This window comes from Nakaseomyces glabratus, chromosome L, assembly GCF_010111755.1.
Source record: "Nakaseomyces glabratus chromosome L, complete sequence".
In the NCBI taxonomy this organism is placed as follows: Eukaryota; Fungi; Ascomycota; class Saccharomycetes; order Saccharomycetales; family Saccharomycetaceae; genus Nakaseomyces; species Nakaseomyces glabratus.
This window is the reverse complement of record NC_088962.1, coordinates 1,107,195-1,128,341: the sequence shown is the minus strand read 5'-3', so window position 1 is coordinate 1,128,341 and position 21,147 is coordinate 1,107,195. Positions and strand designations below refer to the sequence as shown.

Below are 21,147 nucleotides of genomic sequence, written 5' to 3'. Positions count from 1 at the left end.
TCTTCTGTGTGCTTGCTTTCTTGTATACGCTGTAGGCTGTAGGCTGTACTTCAATACCCTAAAGTTCTGGGGCATAGCAGTAGTAAGGATAGGGCGTGCAAGTGCCGGTCCAGTTGTCTGCGTTGTGGGTGTCCGTGGGGACCGTCAGGGCTTCGTCAGGGCTTCGTCAGGGCTTCATCTGCGATTCTGGGAACTCTGGGAACTCTGGGAACTCTTCTGGAATTCAAGCCCTAGGTCAAGGCCAGTGCTGTCAACCAGACGGTGCAGACAAGTATCCGTACAGAGACAAGAAATGAGAGGAAAGAAAAAAAAAAGAAAGAATTTGCTGCCATCCAAAGTTGAAAATTAAAGTGGCTGCCCTCAATTATATTTCCCGATTAGGAAATGTAACTGGATTTAGGGCTTTGAACACTGGAAAAGTGGGATAGGGCTTATTTAGGGTTTGCGGTTCGTATACATGTAGAGTCATGTGATTATTTTGGGTGAATACGATTGTTCCAATGTTTGGCAAATGGATAAAAGATATCAAGCTAGTAGTAATTCTTTTTCTTTTCATCTTAAATATATAAATGTATGAACAGGAAAGTATATGAATAAATCCTTTTGTCTTTTTTAAAAAAAAAAATTTCTTCTGGCTTAAATAGATTTGTACATGGTTTCTCTTATGATTGGAAATGGTTGATGGGGGGATAGAGTAAATACAACAGCAGGGGGGGAAATAAAAAGAGATTAAAATAAAAAGAGCATTCGTCTTTGGAATAAATAAGAATATTTTTTTTTAAGAGAAGGGACTTCTCTTGTACAAGCTTTGAAAGCGGCGGGGAAAGAAAACAGAAAAAGATATTATGCCCACATGTAGAATGAAAATAATAATGTCAAATAATAATAATAAAAATGGATGAATGGAATAAAAAAAAATTGTTTTAAGAATATTTTAGAAATCTTCCCTTCTCTCTCTCTCTCCTCTTAGTTATTTTTATTCTACTTTCTTGGCTTTGGTGGGTTGAAAACGAATTTTCTGTTCTTGATGGCGGCCCACTTGAACTTCTTGACCCATACGGACAGCAAGTACAAGGAGGATAGTAGCAGTAGAGCCTTCAAACCTGCCTTCTTTCTCTCGTCGTGTTCTGGCTCGGCGCACCAGTTCAAGAATGTGGTGACATCCTTGGCCATTTGAGACGTTGTGGCTGGGGTACCGTCTTCGTACTCGACCAGGTCATCGAACAGGACACGGGCCATGGAGATGGCACCACCTGGGAAGTATGGGTTGTAGTTGGTGCCTGGTGGCAGTTGGACACCGGCTGGTGGGTCGTCTGGGTAACCGGTCAACAGGGCAAATATGTAGTCTGCGGCACCGTGTCTGGCCTTGACGATCAATGATAGATCAGGTGGTAGGGCACCTTGGTTGGCTGCTCTTGCGGCCTGTTCGTTAGGGTAAGGGCCTGGTATGTAGTCGGAAAGCTTACCGATTCTCTTCTTAGGGTTACCTTGCTCATCTGGTTCGTCGTCGTACTCGAACTCAGCAGCCATCTCACGCACTTCCTCGTTGGTGTGGGAAACGCCAACCATTGTTCTCCAGGCGACTCTGTCCAAGGAATGGCAAGCCGCACACACTTCACGATAGACCTGGTAACCTCTTCTAATGGAGGCGTGATCAAAAGTCTGCAAGGGCCCATTGTGAGACCAAGCATAGCTTGGAGCGTGCAGGCCGTGTTCTGCGGCAGTCATGGCCTCTGCTGTCAAGGAGTCTGCATAAAGCAATGCAGACGTGGTAATAGCAGTCAAAGTAGCACCACCGACCAGCAACTTGGAAGTCTTGGGTAGTTCCCTTGCCATAGAAAATGACCTTGTTGCAAACCGTCTATTTATAGTACTGAACATCTTCTTTGCTTGCTCTATATGTTGTTTTTCTTGGCCTTTATGATGCAGATAGTTCACCTTCTGGATTGGTTTTTTCTTATTCTATTATATCAATACCTTCGATTAAAATCTTAACAAAAAGAGAAAGTATGATTCCAACGATGTAAGAATTGGGGGGGAGTGTAGGTTGGGTTAAGGATAGGATATAGCAATCTTGTTGATTTTTGGAATTATAATTATTCTTTTCTTTGAAGAAGAGATAAATAAATAAATAAATAAAGATGTTGGGTATGATCCTTTTCCTGAAGTAATGAAGTTTACTAATTGATGTATTTATTGTATTTCAAAGATGTGTTTTTTCTTTCTTTGCAAATTATATATTATGGGAGAGAGAAAGAGAGGAAGATAGTCCCAGATGGAAGTAACGGACCTTAGCTTGGTACTCATTTACAAGGGAACCACCGTTAAAAATATTTGTGTGTCCAGTCTTGTGTGCTTCCTTCTCGAAAGCTTATTCTCAGTTCACAGTTGATATCAAATCAGAGAGAAGAACATCTGGGGGGGGAGAGAAGTTAGAAGGACCGTTTGCTCTTCCTATCCAATCAGACAAGAACTGAGCAGCTGTGCCCAATCAGAACGGACGCTTCCTGGCAAGTGAAAAGCTACAAGAGTAAAAACCATGCGGAGGAAAGAAACGGTGTATTGATTCAAGTTACCTAGCACAAACCAGTAGATAGTTTCCCGTACAAACCTAGGAGAATCCGAAATACAAACCCAGACTTCCTATGTTTCTTCCAATACCAGGAATTAGAATATCCAAGTCACATGCTTCTGCTTCTGCGAATTAAACAGCCAATTCCCTGTTTCAGCCAATCAGCGTTGAGAATTTCACTTTTCCTTCTACCACCTTGTGCGCGAGGGGTCTCCCTTAGAGCAAGATGTATAGAGAGGGGAAGCGGAAAACCTTTTGAGAGAGAAGTTTATCGTTGTACGTGATATCTATTTGGAGGTGGGAGGACTTATCGGTCCTGTTTTTATCACTTTGTACTGGGTTGGATGGTCATATGATGATACGTGTTGAGGTATGTTGTAGTCCACGAAATATCGACTGTTCTTTACATGTGATGTTTACGTATCAGATTACTATTTGTACTTTTTCTTGCGTTTCTGGCTCATCCCTCGTGTTTATGGCTAAACTCTGGTTGTGCCCTGTGAAGTGCAGTTAGAGGGAGTATAAGCTAAAAAATTGTGCGATGAGCTGTTATCGAATCGGGAAGGTAAAAGTATTCCCTCCAATCCAGATTGACGCAGTGGGGTTATAGGTTACTGAGGTGTTTCTATATATACATGGAGTCCAGGATAGTGAGTAGTGCTGAGCAGGCCACCGATATACGGTACAGTTTCCTGAACACATTGGATCATTTCTCGTGTGAGTATGTGCGGACGTTGTGGTTGATACAGTACTTGGACAACAAGTGTTTAGATGGTGCTAGGGACGAGGAGGCGCTTGAGTTGCAGATATGTGGTAAGGCCGAGTACTTGAACAAGCTGGTCGAAGAAAGGGTCAGTTTTTTGCAGCAGTACAAGCAGGACTTGGAGATGCAAAAAGGTATAAACAAGCGGTATTCGCAACTGCTGAGTCGGAAAAAGGGTACTTCCACAGTGGTACGGCAGAGCAGTAAGACCACTACTAAGAAGCAAAATGGCAAAAAATTGCTGTTAAAGATCAACTTGAAGAAAGCTTATAGGCGAGATATGGAACTAGAAAAGAAGCGGAAGGATTACTTGCAAAAATCAAGTAATGAGAGCAAGAAAAGAGAGGTCAAGGATGCAAATGGCGATGAAGAAAGGTACTGTTTTTGTAATGATGTCTCATATGGGGCCATGATTGCTTGCGATAACTCCAAGTGTGAACGTGAATGGTTCCATTACCCCTGTATAGGTATGACCAAACCCCCTTCTGGGAAGTGGTATTGTAGCGAGAAATGTAGACTCCAGGGAGGCAAGAAATGACAACTCCCCTTACTTCCACCTCCTACATCTAATGTACTTCTCATTGAATCATAATATATAGCATTATTTTGTTTACTTATTCGATATTCAATTGTAGTATTTGAACTAAAAAAAATAAAAACGACTCAATTTTTGGAATAACAACAAATATCTTTTTACTAACCTTGTAGAAGCCAGGGCTCTACCACAGTAAATTACGTCAAATAGGTATAATTACTACCCTCTAAAAATATCCTCTTTCAGAAATGGGTACCCCTTAATACATTATTGACATACTAGAGACTAGTATTTGATTCTATAGCTAGCAGGTGTGTCAATAAGAAGGTACCCTTTTTTTTGTGCTATATGATAGATGGTGAAGAAATACCGCAATTCCAAAATTATCACACTGAAATCTGTAAATCGGAATTAAGTGAGACGAGTGGGTTTTTCCTCGAATGTTGGACAAGTTTTCTCGATATCGTAGCTTTTGTTTGTTGATTAAGAGGATACATGAAAGAAAAAATTTCAAAAATAAATCTGGGGTACTTCTCCACTGTAATTGTGAATAAGCTACACAAGTCTCGGAAAAACTATATCGAAGTGTATGTATTTTAAATCAAGATTTTATCTGCCGGCCTTCCTTCCCCAGGAGGTATTTAGAACTCTTCCGTTTGCTTCTGACTCTCAGTTCTTAAACTCCCGCGATAATTTTTTTTCAGTGTATTGCAATCCAAGAGTTCACATGCCAATAGAAAATACAGCACAAGGGGAAACTCTTATCTAGTGGGATAATGAATCAAAAAAAGAGCCCGTATCAGTGGCATATATCCAAATGATTCCAGTTAGATAGATTACTAGTAATGAAAAAGTAAAAATTAGTCTTGATCATTTGTACGGTGCATTTACTCTTACTGCAGAAATCACAATCATTTTTCGGAAAAACTAACCAATGGATTTACTGAAAAAGACGTAGTTGCCAAGTAGAAGAAAGCGCCTCTTGGAGAGGAGGCACCCAGTACTTTGAAGTGGGGGCCCCCAGTAAAGGAGGAGGTTTTTGCCCCACCCACCCACTGAAAAGTGCCCAGCATTGCGTAGTGCACTTCCGTTAGCCCACCTTCAAAATGATAACAATAGTTTTTCCGTAAAATGTGTCATTTCATGAGTCCTGAGAAGACGCCCTCAGAAATCCAGGTACCAACGCAACAATTATTGTGGGGGACAGGGCAGCCCCATGTAGCGGAAAAACTCATATCCATAACACACAGGCAGAAAGTAAAAAGTAAAAAGGAATTAGTAGAAATACGCCCTTTGTCCCAATCACAAACGGGAAAATAGTTTTTCCGAAAAATCTCAAATTATTTGTAGGAGGGTTTCACTAGCCGGCAGTTATGATTTTGCTGTTCTTGTTCTTGCTCTTGTTCTTGTTCTTCCGTTCCCCTAGTCCCTTTGTTCTGTGGCTACCAGGGTTTCTGTGCCTCCTGTTCAGGCTTTCTTTTTTATCCGGATCTTCACAAGAAATCAGCAGGGAAAGTTCTCTTTCTTTTTTCATACACCGTTTTAGACATTGCAGTAGATAGTGGGGGGAGGAGGAGGGTTCAGTATTCCCCCCTCCAATAAAGGGCCTGGAAGTTGTTAAAAATAATAGTAATATTGGAAAGTATACAGTCAGAGGAACCCTCTTTTCTTTGTCCTTACAAATCCCCACTTTCTGTCCAACACATACCAGTTTCTTTTGACAACTGGATAACAGATGTTTGTTATAAAAAGGTCCATGAGAATATTTCAATCTTGGTATTTATTTTGAAAGGAATCATAACTTGATAAGGCATAACAACAAACACTGCATAGTTTATCATTGCTTAACCGGATTGCATTGATAATAAACAAAAATATACACAACACAAACACAACTGCTACAATGACTAGTTTGGACGACACTATCATATCTCGTCAAAACTTGATGTTGCTTGACAACGTCACCAACTATAACAAGCCAGCTTTGGACTACTTCCACCAGGACTTTGATTATTCCACGATGGACATCTCTTTGTCCTGGAGTCTATTACTAAAGATGAGGAAGCACAAGGTCCTAAGACTGCCAAGTTGTTCCAATGAGGATGACTTGGATTACAATATCTACCTGGAGAGACTTCACCACTGTCTATGGAGACGGTGGTCTATGAAGCTATTCAAGCTGGAAGACATAAGGCTCGATCCATTGGCTATCAACTGGAATAAAGATACAGATGTAACTGTGCTTTATGGACCGGACTTGTCTGTACCAGAGGCCAACAACAGAACAGAACCAAAGAAGAAGTCAAAGCCTACTTTGAAATCCTGTTTGGCCCACTCCGCTGATGATGATGAAGAAGCTGAATACTACAATGACTTCTCATCCAAATACGACTACTCATCTTCCGTAAACTCAAGCACATCTTCCATCTTCGAAAAAACATACTCAAAAGATGAAGATGAGCTTCCTCAGAAGAAGAGTTTAAGATTTGATGATGCTGTATTCAAGAGAGTTATCGACCACTCTGGTAATTACCATGAGATCTACACTATCATCAACGATAAAAGGGAGCAGTGGAGAAGAGAACAGAAGAGAATGTACTCTCGTCATAAGAACTCCCATAGCATAGATTTCGGAAATGCACCTCCAATGTACATCTCCTAATATGATTATATTCCTACAACATGAATCGAGAACTATCAGGTCATAGTTCTTAACTTCATATTCCAGGCAAACAAACAAATTAATAATAATCATTTGATTTGATTAATTCTTTAATGATAGCATTTTAATGACACGACTAAATTTTAAGACCAAAGATCGCACTGTAATTTCAATTTGTTTAATTTTTATTTAATACGCACTCGCAATTTCAACCTTAAGAATTTTTTATATTGCATAGATAAAATATAGTATTTAATACAATTTCAAAGATATCCTTCTAAGTTACTAATAACAATACTTTTTGTATTTGTAATTGCGACATGGCATTCTGGAAACTAACATATCGTTAATGGGGTTTCGCTTCGGAAAAGCGAACAAAGTCCGCACGGCAGTAAAGAAAAATAAAATAAAAAAATCGGAAAATGTTGATTATTGTATAATATATGAATATTGGAGTTATGCAATAGGTTTTTGGTTATCTACTACAGCCAACGCTCATGAATGAATGATCTATGTCATTGGTTGCAAATTTAAAGCTTTCAATTGGTTCAAAGAACAATGAATTTGTGCTTAGAGATGTTCAATTGTGGGAAACCAGTGACACGTCAATTTTAGATGCTGGTCAACTGAAAAGGGTTCAGAGTTATAAAGGTCGGTTTGTGGCATATGTAGATATCAAGAAGCTTCCCCTATGGATCAAAAACCAGCAGAGCCGCGAATTGCAATGCTTCACACGCAGTTCAACTACCTTGCGCTACTTCAGTACAAAGTTAGGCGTTAAGCAAAGAGGCATAGTGTTTGAATGCATACCTTTGACAGAAAAAGCTGACAACCAAGGATGTTGTAGTTATTATATATTTTACAGAAATGAGAACGTGGTAAAGGTTGTGCAAGTAGACCTGTCTATAAAGGCAAATATTGATCTGCAGATCAAGCAGATCAAGTCGACTTTATCAAATCCCCAACAGGCTGATGTGAAGAAATTAGACTCAACTGTATCTGCAACAATTGATTCCCGTCTGAATTCTGATATCACCAAAATAGTTTCTGAAAATATAGAAAGACATGAGCACAGAACTTCAAAAGTCCTGAAGAGCATGTTATCTAATGACAAGAAGATACAGGTAAGAGATACTTTATCAAAATTAATTCTGGCAGGATTGAGATTGAGAGGCTTGTCTAGCACTAAGTCTGAAACTCAGAAATTATTTCGAATAACATTATCTGCATCTGAATTTGCTCATAGAAAGGACCTAATACAATTGCAAAGAGGACACACTAAGGCAATTCCATTTGAAGAAATGCAAGAGACCGTAGAGACTCTTTTGAACCTTTTTACAAGAAATGGATAGCTAGCAATTAAGTGCTGCATACTACTATTCTTGACCATAAGAATTGTTGTGCTGAGAGACGAATGGTACATGACTTTGTTACCCCAGACAATTTTAGAAGTGGCGAAGTGTGTTCTTGCCCTAATTTTATAGTTGGGCTCAAATTATATAAACGAGAACTCACAAGATACTTTAAAGGAGCGTATTTCGATTACCCCTAGTGGTTGATATTGAGGTAAATGATTGCTAATATTACTATTTAGTCTTTGAGGAGGGATTGATAACGTTTAAGCAGTACAATAGGCAGGTTTATTTGATAGAACGTAGCGGATAAAGATGGGTCAGGATAAGCACCTTTTCGTATTGATCCATGGATTATGGGGAAATTACAAGCATATGAAATCACTTGAGAAAGTGTTGGATGCCACATTGAATGGTAAGAAGAGTGGGAAGGATAAAGATTATGTATTTTTTTTGCCAAAACAAAATGCAACCTTTAAGACTTTTGATGGTATTGAGATTATAGGGTATAGGACTTTGCTTGAATTATGTGAGTTTATGAAGGAATTTAAAGATGGAAATATAACAAAAATAAGTTTTGTTGGTTACTCACTAGGTGGACTTGTTGCAAGATTTGTTGTGGGAAAAATGTATTCCGAATGTAATGATATTTTCGGTAACATCGAAAGATGCATTTTCATGACAATGGCTACACCACATTTAGGTATTCAATTTTACAACCCACTGGGGTATCTACATCGGAAGTTATTATTTTCGACATTTACTGGTCTGGGCTCTACTATCTTGGGAAAGAGTGGTAGAGAATTATTCATTGCAAACTCGAGTAATGATATTTTAGTCAGACTTAGTGAAGGTAAATACATTGAGGCTCTGGAGGAATTCAATCACAGGATTTTGTTCGCGAATGTAAAGAATGATAGAACAGTTGCATTTTTCACTGGTTTTATAGCTGATGTGGACCCTTTCCTAGAATCAGATAATAGGATTAAATTCGACTTCGAATCTAAAATTCCGGGCAAGAGTTACTCTAGGGCAAAACCTAGAATTGTAGATTTGAATAAACTTGATTCAAATGTGAAGAAAGAGAAGACTCAGCATAACCCAGTCAAGTACTGGTCACGCACCCTACTATTACTTGTACTAGTTGTATTCTTAATAGTACCATTTGCATTTTTTTTCAATATTGGAGGAACCATATATAGCTATGTGGCAACATGGAGATACCGTAAGATGCTGAAAAGTAATGAATTCCCCAAACTTATAAAAGAAAAAGCAGGCTTCAGCGATCAGCTTAAAGGATATATGTCAGATGCTTATAGCAATGTTATGAGTACAGTTATCGATGATGATAGTCAGATTGAGAATGAAGATACACCAAAATTTGTTGATGAGGACTCTAACAGCTGGACTAATCTTCTATCTAAATATACTCATCACGGAGGTACTGAAGAGAAGTGGAAGAATAAATTCAAGAAAATGCCCTTGACTAAGGAGAGACAATTGATTATGAGAAATCTGAATCAATTAACGTGGATCAAAATTCCAATCTATGTTAAATTCTTAAATTCTCATGGAGGAATTGTGGCAAGAAATGGCATTTCAGAATCAACGGCAGCCACAAGTGTAGGGTCCGTAGAGTTTGCAGGACAATTGGTCTCTTATTTAATCCACAATGCAAACAATAAATGAAGATTATTTGGAAATCATATAGCGAATACATAACAGATAAAGTACACCATTTTAATGGATAATAATACCTCATCTTAACAGCCAAGTAATTGCGACAATATTAAAACGCTAGCAAATATGGAAGACTTCATTCTAAAAGCAGACAAAAAATAAAAAAAAATAGAAGAACTCCTCATAGGGGGCTCGAACCCCTGACATTTCGGTTGTCCTCGTTGACGTAAAAGCCGAACGCTCTACCAACTGAGCTAACAAGGATGAGTTCTTCAGAAGACGCCTCCGACGGAGAGGCTTTTACCGGCATCAACATCAATTCGTATATTACTACATATAATGTGATATAATCTCTAACACAGTTCTATGATCGAAGGACCTACTTATGTCACGGTTAATATGCCAAGGCGGTTAGCAATCAGGAACTTTATGTGAGAATGACTACCTTGGGATGCCAAGATAAAAGAATTGTGAATTCATTAACATCTGGTCATATTATGGACACCTCAGGAAAACAAAAAGCAAAGGTGTTTCGATAAGCAATGAAGTTTTTACAGTAGCATATTCGTTATCTTAGATTGCGTACCAAATACGACAATCATAATATTTCAATTAAGAACCACAGGATAGCATGCCTCACTGAAGATACCTCTCAGCTCATCGCAATGCAGTTTTTGCCAGATAGAATTCGATGTTTTTCCTATTTAGGAAATGTGTAAATAAGAAGTGGAAACTATTTTTCAGTTGACTTCTACGAATCTTTCTTAGTGAAAGGTACAATCGATTCCAAAAAAAAAGATATTGAACTCCATAACAGAAAGAAAAACAAACAATAATACCAAAGAGAAAAGCAAGGAAGTTGTTCAATAGCCTAGCAACTTGTGGTACCTAATTGGGCGGTTATACTCCTCGAGTTCGGGTTCACATTGTATGTTGGAGTTTGGCTCAGTAACGTTTATTATACTGTTAAGTAATTGGAAAGAAACTACAGACCTGGAAAAGAGGCATAACACACAAAAAAAAGTTGACACAAGGATAAAGACTTCGGTTTTCAAAACAGTGAAAACAAGAAATAATATTTAGAAGAAAGCGTTACTAGGAAATTACATTCGGTTGGTAGTTGAATATAGAATAGAGGAAATTGAGCATGTCGGCATTCCCGGTATCTTCACCAACCAGGAGAGTAGATCAAGGAATGCGAAATATTGACATTATGAGGAGTCCTGGAACACCGAGGTTGAACTCAACAGGAAGCACACTTTGTAGTTCAGGGGAATTTTTGAAGTTAACCCCAGTTAAAATCCTAGAATTTGATTCACCTATAGCTAAGGGTCTGTCCAGAAGCACTAGTGAATTACAAGCTAGCAAATTATCGACAGTGGATGGCATTTACAAGGAGAATTTCACTGTAATAACGAAGCAGTTAGAGAAACTGCTTGAAGACCTCAATGTCATATATAGAGATATTGGATACTCAAATACCGAAATTCTAACTAAAGAGAAACAAATTTTTAACACCATATCAGACTCGATAAAGGAATTCTTTAACCAGGCCGAAAGCGAGATGAGTAAATTGACGATAAATATAGAGATTGAGCAAGATATTTTGAATAAGATATTAGAAATAATAGGTGACCCAAGTGGGATCAAAACAATTCCTGACTTATACATCAGGAATGCTATATTACAACAGACAAGAAAAACTGTTCCACAATCACCAAAAAAGCCACTATCTTTACTTAATAAAAAGAATATTCTGGAATCTGCAAGGGAGTATATTTATAACGTTTATCTACCAGAGTTAACAAAATTTCTTGAGAAATGCCTCGACCTACAACATTTGACAAATGCCATCGGAATGGACTTGAAGGATATTAGTGAGGAAGAGAAAAATATACTCAACAATCTAAACGAATCTGATAACTTAGAACAAATCTATGAATACTTGACCAATGGCTCTCCTAAGAACAAGATTTCACTGATATCTGAGGTAATAAAAAAAAACAAAGCAGAGCTACTTAATAACCCTTGCTTGCGCGATTTGTCAACCAGTAAGTATGAGTTGATCTCAAACTTGCTTGAGAACCTGAAAGTTGAGTATTTATCAAGGATTGATAAAGTTTGCACGGAGGGACAAAGACTAGAAATCCTACTAAAGGACCTTAGACTGGATGCTCGCAAAGTTATACCGAAAAAAATGAGACAAATACTGGATCATTACAGAAATATAGATAGCTTCTCAATTGCCAGTATCGAGACCTATTTTGAAGTTTCCAAGTCCTCCCTAGCCGAATTGCATTTGACATATGACAAATATAATAAGATACATGAAGAAAAATCAAACACAAAACATTTGTGGATGCTAAAATGTAAACAGTTGTGGAATTTACTGAATACATCCAATGATCAAATAAAGATATTTGTGGAGAGTAACTCTGATTTGTCAGACTCAACCATGGAGAATATTCATAATGAACTAGAACGGCTGGAAGAGATGAAGAAGAACTTAATTAAGGAATTGATAGATAATACTTATAAGAAGGTTGAGAAATACTGGGATATACTGCAGTATTCAGAGGAAGAGAAAAAAATATTTTCCTCTAGGATTGAGGAAATGAGGCATACATCAAACTCATTGCAGGACGATGAGGACACATTGGAAATCTGTGAAACAGAAGTTAAGAAATTGGAAGAACAGTATAGTTTGTACAAGCCTGTGTTAGACTTATACGAGGAATTTAATTCACTTTTGTCAGACCAAGCATTTTTAGAAGCAAGTTCAAAAGACTCCTCAAGACTGCTGGCCAGGAATTCACATAAAATATTGTTGAAGGAGGAAAAAACAAGGAAAAGAATTACTAGACATTTTCCTAGGGTCATTTTAGAGCTGAAAGATAGGTTGATAGAGATGGAATCAAAATTCAACAAACCTTTTCTTGTGGATGGAGTGAAAGTTTTGGACATTGTGAGCGTGCAAGAGAAAGAGTTACAAAGTAAATACCCTCGTAGTAGGATTGATACAGGTAATAGGCAAAGTTTAGGAAGGGTATCTAGCGCTGGTAATGGGTTGAGGGTAGCAAAACCTGTTATTACCAATTCTGGTAGAAAGGTAATTAGCGGTCAAAGGACCACTCATTCCAATAGAGGAGTCATAAATCAAGGAAAAACTTCGATTGCTCGCTCAAGTTCGGATTTATCAGATATGGAAAAGGCGATGCATCGTAGACGGACTGACGTTAATGTGTCGACAGCATTAAACCGGAACATTTCTAATTTAAGTCAAAAAAGCCGCCGCCATAACTTTGGATACTCTTCAACGACCATTCTTTCCTCGAACAATGCAACTATAAAAACACAGCCAAGACTATCTCAAACAAGGGACCTAAAGCCCAGACAATTATTTCCACTTTCGGTTAGTAAGCAAAATGTACAACCAACCAAGATACCTATACTTGAAAAGAAAGTTTCTTTTGAAGCAATGACACCAGGTAACAAAGAGAACGTTGACTACAATCAAGAGATTGACCGGACCCGGAAGACTAATAATAATTACGCAAGTCCTTATCAAGAGTCAGCCAAAAGCGTCTATAAGTTATCGATGTCTCCTGAGGGAAAACCTAAATTAGACGTTGAACAAAACGCATATAATATAAGTTTCGATGAAAATAGTTTTTTCGAAAATTAATTGACAATTATTGAGTCATTCTAAGATTTTAGATTAAATGCTGTTCTTCTGTTGTTTAGAGACTAACATATTACAATCCACAATTATTGATGTCTGTTTCATTAAAAATTATAGGTATCCTGTATCATTACATGAAAACCATTCTGTCACTTTACGTGACAGACACTATTATTTTAATATAATAGTTGTAACACTAAGATAATATGTGTATTTATAGCATACATAATTCATAAGCAAACTCTACATTAATGAATAATGATCGATTTTTACCACTCCTTCAATTCCTGTCCCTCAGGTAGTGATGTCTCTACCGGTGCCTTTTTGACTTCTTCCCAGTTAGTATTCAATGTGGTACCATTACTTTCAATAAATGATTTCATCATTGCTCGTCTTGTATCTGGATCAGCATCGGCATAAAGTTGCTGGAAGAACGCATCTGTCGATTGATTCTGATCAGTTTCATCATCATCTATGTCTATCTTCGACCAATCTATCTTCTTTTTAGACGAATTTGGATATGACAGAGAATCTCTATTGTTTCCAGTTGCATTCGTTGTAGCAGTTGGTGGAATGTGTAGGTCATTAGTGTTTGCCTCGTATTCTAAACTTTTCCATTTAATATTCTCCAGTTTCTTGAAAGTTATTTCAAATTTTTTACTCATAACTATTACGCTATATTCTTGAGGATCGACGTTATGGGCCAAATCGATGTTGTACTGAAATTCTGATCCTTTATCAGGTATTGGGTAAGAGATTGACAAGTGTAAGCCCTCTATCTTAATATCCATGCTATCTTTATTTGCCGGTAAAATAGTAGTAAAGAAAGAAACAGTAAGTTTATCGGTAGACTGGTACCAGTCAGTCCTTACCTTCATATCAGGAGGTGTAGGTTTAGTATCGTCGATATTTATTGTCTTGACGGCCTCTGTAGGTACATCCAGGTCAGATTTGCCCTTTTTGTCGGTGTCATCGCCATGTTCGCTGTTCATCTTAGCTAATTTATTCTTTAGTTTATCTTCCCATAATGCAAGTGTTGGGTCAGCATACCCATAGCTCTTTGCTCTTTTCAAGTATGTCTCTGCCATTTTGTAGTATTTCAAATTGAAGTGGTGTACAAAGAACCTGAAGTAAACCAGACCGATCTTGGCCCTGTCGCCTCTCTCCATGGCCACATCTTCAGCCTCTGCTAAACAGCTCTTTGCTTCATCCAATGTCTCAACTGTACGGTATTGCTTGTCACCAAAGTACAACTTTTCATAGCAGGCAGCTTTATAGATCAGAGCATTTAGTGCCTTTGGAGACTCCTTAAGAATTCTGTTGTACAATTCAAGTGCTCTCTTCGGGTCACCCTCCTCATAGAGCACATCATAGGCTACTTTCAAATCCTTTTCGATGGGCATAGTTCCTCGTATGTTCTCTGGTTGGGGGTGAACTTCCTTTCAACATTCTACACATCACATCTTTTCATTCATGAAACTTTTTTTATCATCGAAGCCAGTAAGGTCAATCAAAACTACAAATCAAGTCTACATGGCTAACAAGCAAGAGAATGGTATCTGTCCAAGAGCTGGAGGGCCTGTCTCAACTGATATATAGGATATATATTGTAAAATAGTACTGAAAGGACTTGTAACAATTCGTTTACGCGGGGCGGAAAAGGCACACGTATGAGCTCAACGTACAGACATCTATACCCACCTGTGCGCAAGGCTAAGGCACTGAATATACCAATATATGGAGGCGATGAGGTGGGAAGTGTCCCCAGCATTTAAATGTGCAATTTCCTTGATTTCTTGCAAAATGAAATGAAAATGACGTCTTTCTTCATTTAACTGAAAAGACGTCAAAGGGTCAGGAAAAAATTAAAAAGCAGTGCAAACCGGATCACAACTGTCAATAGTATTCAATTCTGGCGGTTGAAGGGGGGGATATATACGGTAGTGATTGTAGTTCTAATACTGAGAACGAGGCAAACGGTTAAGCAAGGTTGAGTTTCTAGGAAAGAGAAAGAGCGCGGAAAGAGACATATATCATTGGATTGTTAGGCCATGAGCGAAGACAACGGTGCTAGGAACTCGAGTGAGAGTATGAGAGGGAAGATGGATGCGGATAAGGAGTCAGTGGCGGCGGCCTCCATGTCTCCGACGCTTTCTGTCGGTGCGGGTACCACGAAGTCGATCATGAATGTCGGCGGGAAGTCAGGAGCTGTGGTGAGCAATACGCCTGAACCAGGTCTGAAAAGGATACCCACTGTGACGTTTAGTGATTCCAAGATAGTTGGATCGAATAAGTTTGGTGCCAGTGACGAGCGGAAGCCAGGCGCGCTAGGAGGTGCGGAATCTGCTCTGGATAGCAAGGAGCTAGAGAGTCAGGGGATGGTAAATTTGCCACAGATACTACATGACAAATTGGTCGATAGAAGAACACCATCTAATGGGTTGCCTGACATACAAGTGCCTTTACCGGAGAAAGAGGAGCATCCGCATTTTCTGGTCGAGGACCCATTGCACAGTCCAAAGGTTAGGTCCAGGGCTAACAGTTTGAGCCCCAGCACGCCACAAGTTGATCTGAATGGTGTACCTTTGAGCACAGCTATAGTTAACGGGAATGATGTCAAACCAGGAATAAAACCCATTACTTCTAATCCATTGGAGAGGGATGGTTCTGTTTCCGTGAGTAAGGGATCCGAGCAACCTCTCCTAGAATCTGTGATCGAAGAAGCTAGTTCTACTCCAGGTATGGCGAATATTCCCAAGAGAGAAAATGCAAAGAACTTGGACATGAGACTCCCACAGGATGATGGTAAGATACATATTCTATTTGGTGCGACGGGCTCCATGGCTGTCTTCAAGATCAAGCCGATGGTGAAAAAATTGGTAGATATCTACGGTAAGGATAGGATTAGCATTCAAGTAGTGTTAACCAAAAGTGCTGAGAAATTCTTGAACAAGAAAGTCGTAAAGAAGGTAAAGCCTCACCCTGAGAGTAATGAGGACCCACTCGATGTGGTGACGAATATACCAGGCGGCACGATAAACGAGTGTGCAAAACTGAAAAATGGCGGCGCTGATGCGCAGGGATCCCAACAGTCGAATGGGTCCACGAACTCGACTCCAGATAAGACAGCGATCGGCAACAATCCTTTCCAGCTGGAAGGTGGTCCAGTGATACAGATATGGCGAGACCAGGATGAATGGGATGTGTGGAAGCAAAGAAGCGACCCTGTGTTGCATATTGAATTGAGAAGATGGGCCGATATTTTGGTGGTTGCGCCTTTGACAGCCAACACGTTGTCAAAGATAGCCTTAGGCCTGTGTGATAATCTGCTGACATGCGTTATAAGGGCTTGGAATCCAAATTTCCCAATATTTTTGGCACCATCCATGGTTAGCAGCACATTCAATTCCGTAATGACAAAAAAGCAGTTGGCTATTATCAAGGAAGAGATGCCATGGATAACAGTGTTTAAGCCATCAGAGAAAGTGATGGGCATAAACGGAGATATAGGTCTTGGTGGCATGATGGATCCAAACGAAATAGTGGATAAGGTTGTAATGAAATTGGGCGGGTACCCAAAGGAAGAGGACGAAGATGAGGATGATGAGGATGAAGATGAGGACGAAGACGAAGAGAACGAGACTTGTCAAGAGGGAGAAAATAAGAAAGATGAAGATGAAGATGAGGATGAAGACGACGATGACGATGAAGACGACGATGACGATGAAGATGAAGATGAAGATGAGGAGGATGAAAACAATGGTGGTGCTGAAGAAACACTACAGCCTGTTGAGAACAGTCAGTAGTTCCCATTGTTAAATATTATTTATAATGCATAGAAGATTCTTTCAATACAAGTCTATAATCACATGAGTTGCACTCATAAACAACGATAAATCTCCTGGTCCGGTATTTCGGTTCAATTTTGAACTCCTTTGATGTGGTGAGCTCTGAATGACTTTTCCTTATTTTGCAGAGGAGAAGCAGTTTTTCCGTATTTCCGTTTACTTATCTTTTTTGGGACCTTATCACGCACTGAGAGGGGGCGAATTACAATCTGTTTAGTAAGTATTGCGTATTGCCTATCCTTTGAGGCATATGGGTGATAAGGATCCAGATGTGGAAGGAGAAAATTCGCTGGGATGACTCTTTAGAGGCCTTCGCTGGGGGGGGGGGAAGGGTTACTGATCTTCCATTTCTGCATATCTATTCTTTTTTTGGCTGTGTGGTGGCAACTTGACCCACTTTTCTAATCTCCTGTCCTCAATAGGATCATACTCACAGGGTGGCAAAATCCAGTTTTCTCTGGTGAAAGTGAGAATCGTGAGAATCCTGGGTATTGTGGACCATGGGCAATAATAGAGGTGTGTAGGGAGAACTCAGTGTGTGAAGAGAGGGGGGGGAGGCTATTGTGAGAGTAAAAGTTGTAGCTGTTAGTAAATAACCATTAATAATGTAAAAAAAAAGCCAACATCTTCTATAAAAAAAAAAAGGACGCATTATAAATACTTCTTATCTTTTTGCTCGAACAAAGGTACCTTAAAGTCAAGGAATTATATCTTTAGTATATAATAAAGAGACAAAACAGTATCAAGAAATTGGACAACGTTATTCAATAATACAAACGTTGTTCAAACCAGAGGATAGCCATTAATATCATATAGCAAATAACAAAACAATATCAAGCATGAACACTAAGGAAGAAGAAGTTAGAGTTGAGGAAGCTAAGAAAGGGACGCCTGAGAGAGTGGAAAGTATATTGAACGGCGATCAAGAGGAGAACTCCAGCATAACATCTGGTGCTAGTCATGGCAAGGTCACGCCGATGCTCTTGAAGCAGCTATCGTCGTCTTCATTCAGGTCAAGCATATCTGAATCATCCAACACATCCATAACATCTCTAGTGAGCACAACGGAAGCCAAGAGCCCGGGAAGCTCAGGAAGTTCGACTAGTACCAAAGTAGGCAAGAAATCTAGTGGCTTGAAGAAGAAGAAGAAGAAGAACCAGTGCTACTTTGACAAATGTACAAGTGTGGCTTCCAAGTTCGTCGGAGACTGCAATTTCTGCAAGGGACATTACTGTTCTAGACATAGGCTCATGGAAAACCATGCCTGTGAGGGTCTAACCTCCTGTAAAGAGCAAATGCATCAGAGAAACGCAGATAAATTGGCCTCTGAACAGACGCATACGAGGAAGATTCAAATCTAAAAAAAAAAAAATTAATTTTAAACAGACATTCACAACAAGCATATTCACGTATTTTTACTTCTCTTGAACACCAAATAATTCGTCATGATCATTTATCAATTCCCTTTTCAACCATACTATTCTTATATGTACTATTGGATACCTTTTATTTTCCCTTTATTTCTAATTTTTCTTTCACGTTCTACTTCAATTCAGAAACTAATATTTTTTCGCTAATACCATATATAAGTGCTCAAACTAATATATAATGCTAGCATACTCTAATTCTATTCCCAGTGTTGCCATTTCTTTGATATAACCCCGACATCGGTGTTATACATCGTTGTCTGTATATCGCTAAGTGATCGCGTGCATTGGTCCGTCCATTGTGCTCCTTCGAGAAAATGATTCAAGTCTTCTAAGGCATCGAAGACCGTTTTTCGCCCAATTTGTACGGACGTTTCAGTGGTTCCCATTGTTTGCCAAAAAAAAATTTTCCAGCCAGTAAGCAGTCTATACCCAATGACCCAGAGAAGACAATGCGATGCCCATCTCATAAAAGGAAGAGATTCCATTGTTCTTTTTGTTTCAGATATGGGAGACCACCGTAACGAGGATAAGCAATGGCTAAGAGACCTTTGGGATTAGGTAAGCAGAAGCAAAACAAGAAGACTAAAGTTGAGAGCTCTTCTGGGGAAGTTTCCCGTGAAAGCACTCCAGTTGCCAGTCAGATTGAGGTTGAGCTAGCGGATGACGTTGATGCTGATGACGAGTTGGTGCAGTTGAAGGGTCTGTGGCAGACTTACTTTGACTCTGACAGAGACAGCGAGTATGTCTTGAACGGTATTGTGCATGAGTGTGACCGTTTGTTGCGTGAAGCTGACAAAGAAGGCAAGATCAAGGAGTTGAGCGATGTTTTCCACGCCATCTATGCGCTGGCTTTGTCTGAATTGACTATCTTCAAAGCAGGTGAGGAAGAGGACGAGAAGAAGAAGAAGGAAGAGATTGCTCAGTTCTTCGACAACGCTTTGGAGAGATGCAGCTTGGGTGAGTCCGACTGCGGTAAGTCTGATCTATTGGACCTGGTTAAGGCCAAGGTTATTATTCAAAGAGTTCCATTGGAGCACATGTCTGCCCTCACTGTCAGCAGCAAGAGTGGTCTAAACCTAAACACTCTGGTTGAAGACGCTAAGAAGCACTTCAAAGTCTCCACCAAGGATTTGAGCTTGGTCTATGAAGTTCTAGAGATGTTCGATGATTTGTTGGATATCACTGAAAACTTCGGTCATGAGGAACAAATCGCTGAAGGTTTGGACAGTGACGATGAGGAAGATCTAGAGCCAATCCAATTGGACAAGAAGCACCCAGTCTACGAAATGCAACAGAACCTGGCCTCTAACTACAAGTGGTTGAAGGAACAATTGATTGCCCTGCTAGGCCAATTGAACAAGAAGGACCACGCCAAGTTGTACCACTTGACCGCGAAGAAGATCGGTGAGCTATACTTGAAGGATGCTGAGGAGCCAACAAACGTATATCTGTCCCTAGCCTACGATGACGATGAATCTAAGCAATCATCCAAGGACTGCAAGGAATCTCAAGCCAGCGCTTTGAAGCTAGTTCAGAATGCCATCGACTACTTGGACAAAGCACAAATCGAAGATGAGCCAGAAACTTGGGCCCAGGTTGCCGAAGCATACATCGATCTCGGTAACCTGCATGACAACGAGTCCTCTGAGCAAGAAAAGGCTTACCAAACCGCAGAGACATTATTGACAAAGGCCAATACTGCTACCCACGGTAAGTACGACGACATCCTGGAGAACTTGAAGCAATAATTGCATTCCTAATTTTTCTACATGATGATACAAACTATAGACTACGTGTTCTTTAATATTTATAGCTTCATATACACTTTTATAAAATAACACCAACAATTTTACTTTACTTTACCTTACTTTACTTTAACCATCTACAAGCATGAGAATTTCAAAGTTAATTTAATGTTTAGTATATGTTCACTACTCTTTCCAGCCACCAGTGGCATATATACTACAAATAGTTAACCATATGGTAAAAACAAAATCATTCGTACACAAGCAGCTAGGTAATATACAACTACACGTAAAACATGTGATCTCCATAAAAAAAAGCGTTCCACGGATCCGCATTGTCTCTGCGAGTGGTTTGTACAGTATGGACGCAGCAGTGCTTCTCACAACGTTTTGTACGCGTTTTCTCTACCACACTTAGGGGTTTTTCCGTGGAAATACTCCTTATTTGAAAGTTAAAGCGTCGCAGAAAGCCAAGAGTAATTCCGCGGTGTTTTTTTCTCTCTCGTCGTTTTGCAGTGTAGTTCCACTCGCTTTTCCCCCCTTACTGTACTGTGCGGTTGATAGGAGTGCCAAGAGAATGGCGCACAACGCACTTTCACTCTTCCTTCTGTAAGCTTTTCCACTTATTAAGGTTATGGGCCAAAAACCACAGTCGTGTCTAAGGAAGTCCGTGCAAAGCACAAGACCCGAGGTGTTTCCTCGATCGGTCCCACGCTTCTTTCAGTGACCAGCACGACGAGGGAATTAAAATAGCGCAAGCAGAAAGGGCATTGATGAGATCTGGAGAAACCTGCGCAGAGAGGCGGCACATCTCCTTTTTTTTTGTAATTACTTATCCGTTTTAGGAAATCAAGGGCTAAATTGCATTATTGCCTCAG

The 21,147-nt window shown here is 39.6% G+C and overlaps 10 protein-coding genes and 1 non-coding gene across 11 annotated transcripts; 8 read left to right on the top strand and 3 right to left on the bottom strand.

Moving 5' to 3' along the window:
* Window positions 1-981: 981 nt before the first annotated feature.
* CYT1 (ubiquinol--cytochrome-c reductase catalytic subunit CYT1) lies at window positions 982-1,881 on the bottom strand (the record flags this gene model as incomplete). The annotated part of the gene is made up of 1 exon (XM_449219.1): window positions 982-1,881. The coding sequence occupies one exon, from the start codon at window positions 1,879-1,881 to the stop codon at window positions 982-984; it is 900 nt and encodes a 299-aa protein (XP_449219.1).
* A 1,326-nt stretch (window positions 1,882-3,207) lies between these two features.
* On the top strand, window positions 3,208-3,873 carry YNG1 (Yng1p; the record flags this gene model as incomplete). The annotated part of the gene is made up of 1 exon (XM_449218.1): window positions 3,208-3,873. One exon carries the CDS (start codon window positions 3,208-3,210, stop codon window positions 3,871-3,873), a length of 666 nt encoding a protein of 221 aa, XP_449218.1.
* A 1,900-nt stretch (window positions 3,874-5,773) lies between these two features.
* GVI51_L10307 (uncharacterized protein) lies at window positions 5,774-6,532 on the top strand (the record flags this gene model as incomplete). The annotated part of the gene is made up of 1 exon (XM_449217.1): window positions 5,774-6,532. The coding sequence occupies one exon, from the start codon at window positions 5,774-5,776 to the stop codon at window positions 6,530-6,532; it is 759 nt and encodes a 252-aa protein (XP_449217.1).
* Window positions 6,533-7,044: 512 nt separating this feature from the next.
* On the top strand, window positions 7,045-7,884 carry SLD7 (Sld7p; the record flags this gene model as incomplete). Its single annotated transcript, XM_449216.1, has 1 exon — window positions 7,045-7,884. The coding sequence occupies one exon, from the start codon at window positions 7,045-7,047 to the stop codon at window positions 7,882-7,884; it is 840 nt and encodes a 279-aa protein (XP_449216.1).
* Window positions 7,885-8,199: 315 nt separating this feature from the next.
* Window positions 8,200-9,573, top strand: LPL1 (putative hydrolase; the record flags this gene model as incomplete). The annotated part of the gene is made up of 1 exon (XM_449215.1): window positions 8,200-9,573. One exon carries the CDS (start codon window positions 8,200-8,202, stop codon window positions 9,571-9,573), a length of 1,374 nt encoding a protein of 457 aa, XP_449215.1.
* A 168-nt stretch (window positions 9,574-9,741) lies between these two features.
* On the bottom strand, window positions 9,742-9,828 carry tK(UUU)2. Its single transcript is given in 2 exon segments — window positions 9,742-9,777; window positions 9,792-9,828. It is a non-coding gene; the product is annotated as a tRNA-Lys (tRNA).
* Window positions 9,829-10,711: 883 nt separating this feature from the next.
* On the top strand, window positions 10,712-13,249 carry ASE1 (Ase1p; the record flags this gene model as incomplete). Its single annotated transcript, XM_449214.1, has 1 exon — window positions 10,712-13,249. One exon carries the CDS (start codon window positions 10,712-10,714, stop codon window positions 13,247-13,249), a length of 2,538 nt encoding a protein of 845 aa, XP_449214.1.
* A 266-nt stretch (window positions 13,250-13,515) lies between these two features.
* SGT1 (co-chaperone SGT1) lies at window positions 13,516-14,649 on the bottom strand (the record flags this gene model as incomplete). The annotated part of the gene is made up of 1 exon (XM_449213.1): window positions 13,516-14,649. One exon carries the CDS (start codon window positions 14,647-14,649, stop codon window positions 13,516-13,518), a length of 1,134 nt encoding a protein of 377 aa, XP_449213.1.
* A 648-nt stretch (window positions 14,650-15,297) lies between these two features.
* GVI51_L10175 (uncharacterized protein) lies at window positions 15,298-17,052 on the top strand (the record flags this gene model as incomplete). Its single annotated transcript, XM_449212.2, has 1 exon — window positions 15,298-17,052. One exon carries the CDS (start codon window positions 15,298-15,300, stop codon window positions 17,050-17,052), a length of 1,755 nt encoding a protein of 584 aa, XP_449212.2.
* An 881-nt stretch (window positions 17,053-17,933) lies between these two features.
* Window positions 17,934-18,455, top strand: TMC1 (Tmc1p; the record flags this gene model as incomplete). The annotated part of the gene is made up of 1 exon (XM_449211.1): window positions 17,934-18,455. The coding sequence occupies one exon, from the start codon at window positions 17,934-17,936 to the stop codon at window positions 18,453-18,455; it is 522 nt and encodes a 173-aa protein (XP_449211.1).
* A 602-nt stretch (window positions 18,456-19,057) lies between these two features.
* ETT1 (Ett1p) lies at window positions 19,058-20,272 on the top strand (the record flags this gene model as incomplete). Its single annotated transcript, XM_449210.1, has 1 exon — window positions 19,058-20,272. One exon carries the CDS (start codon window positions 19,058-19,060, stop codon window positions 20,270-20,272), a length of 1,215 nt encoding a protein of 404 aa, XP_449210.1.
* Between the last annotated feature and the right edge of the window lie 875 nt (window positions 20,273-21,147).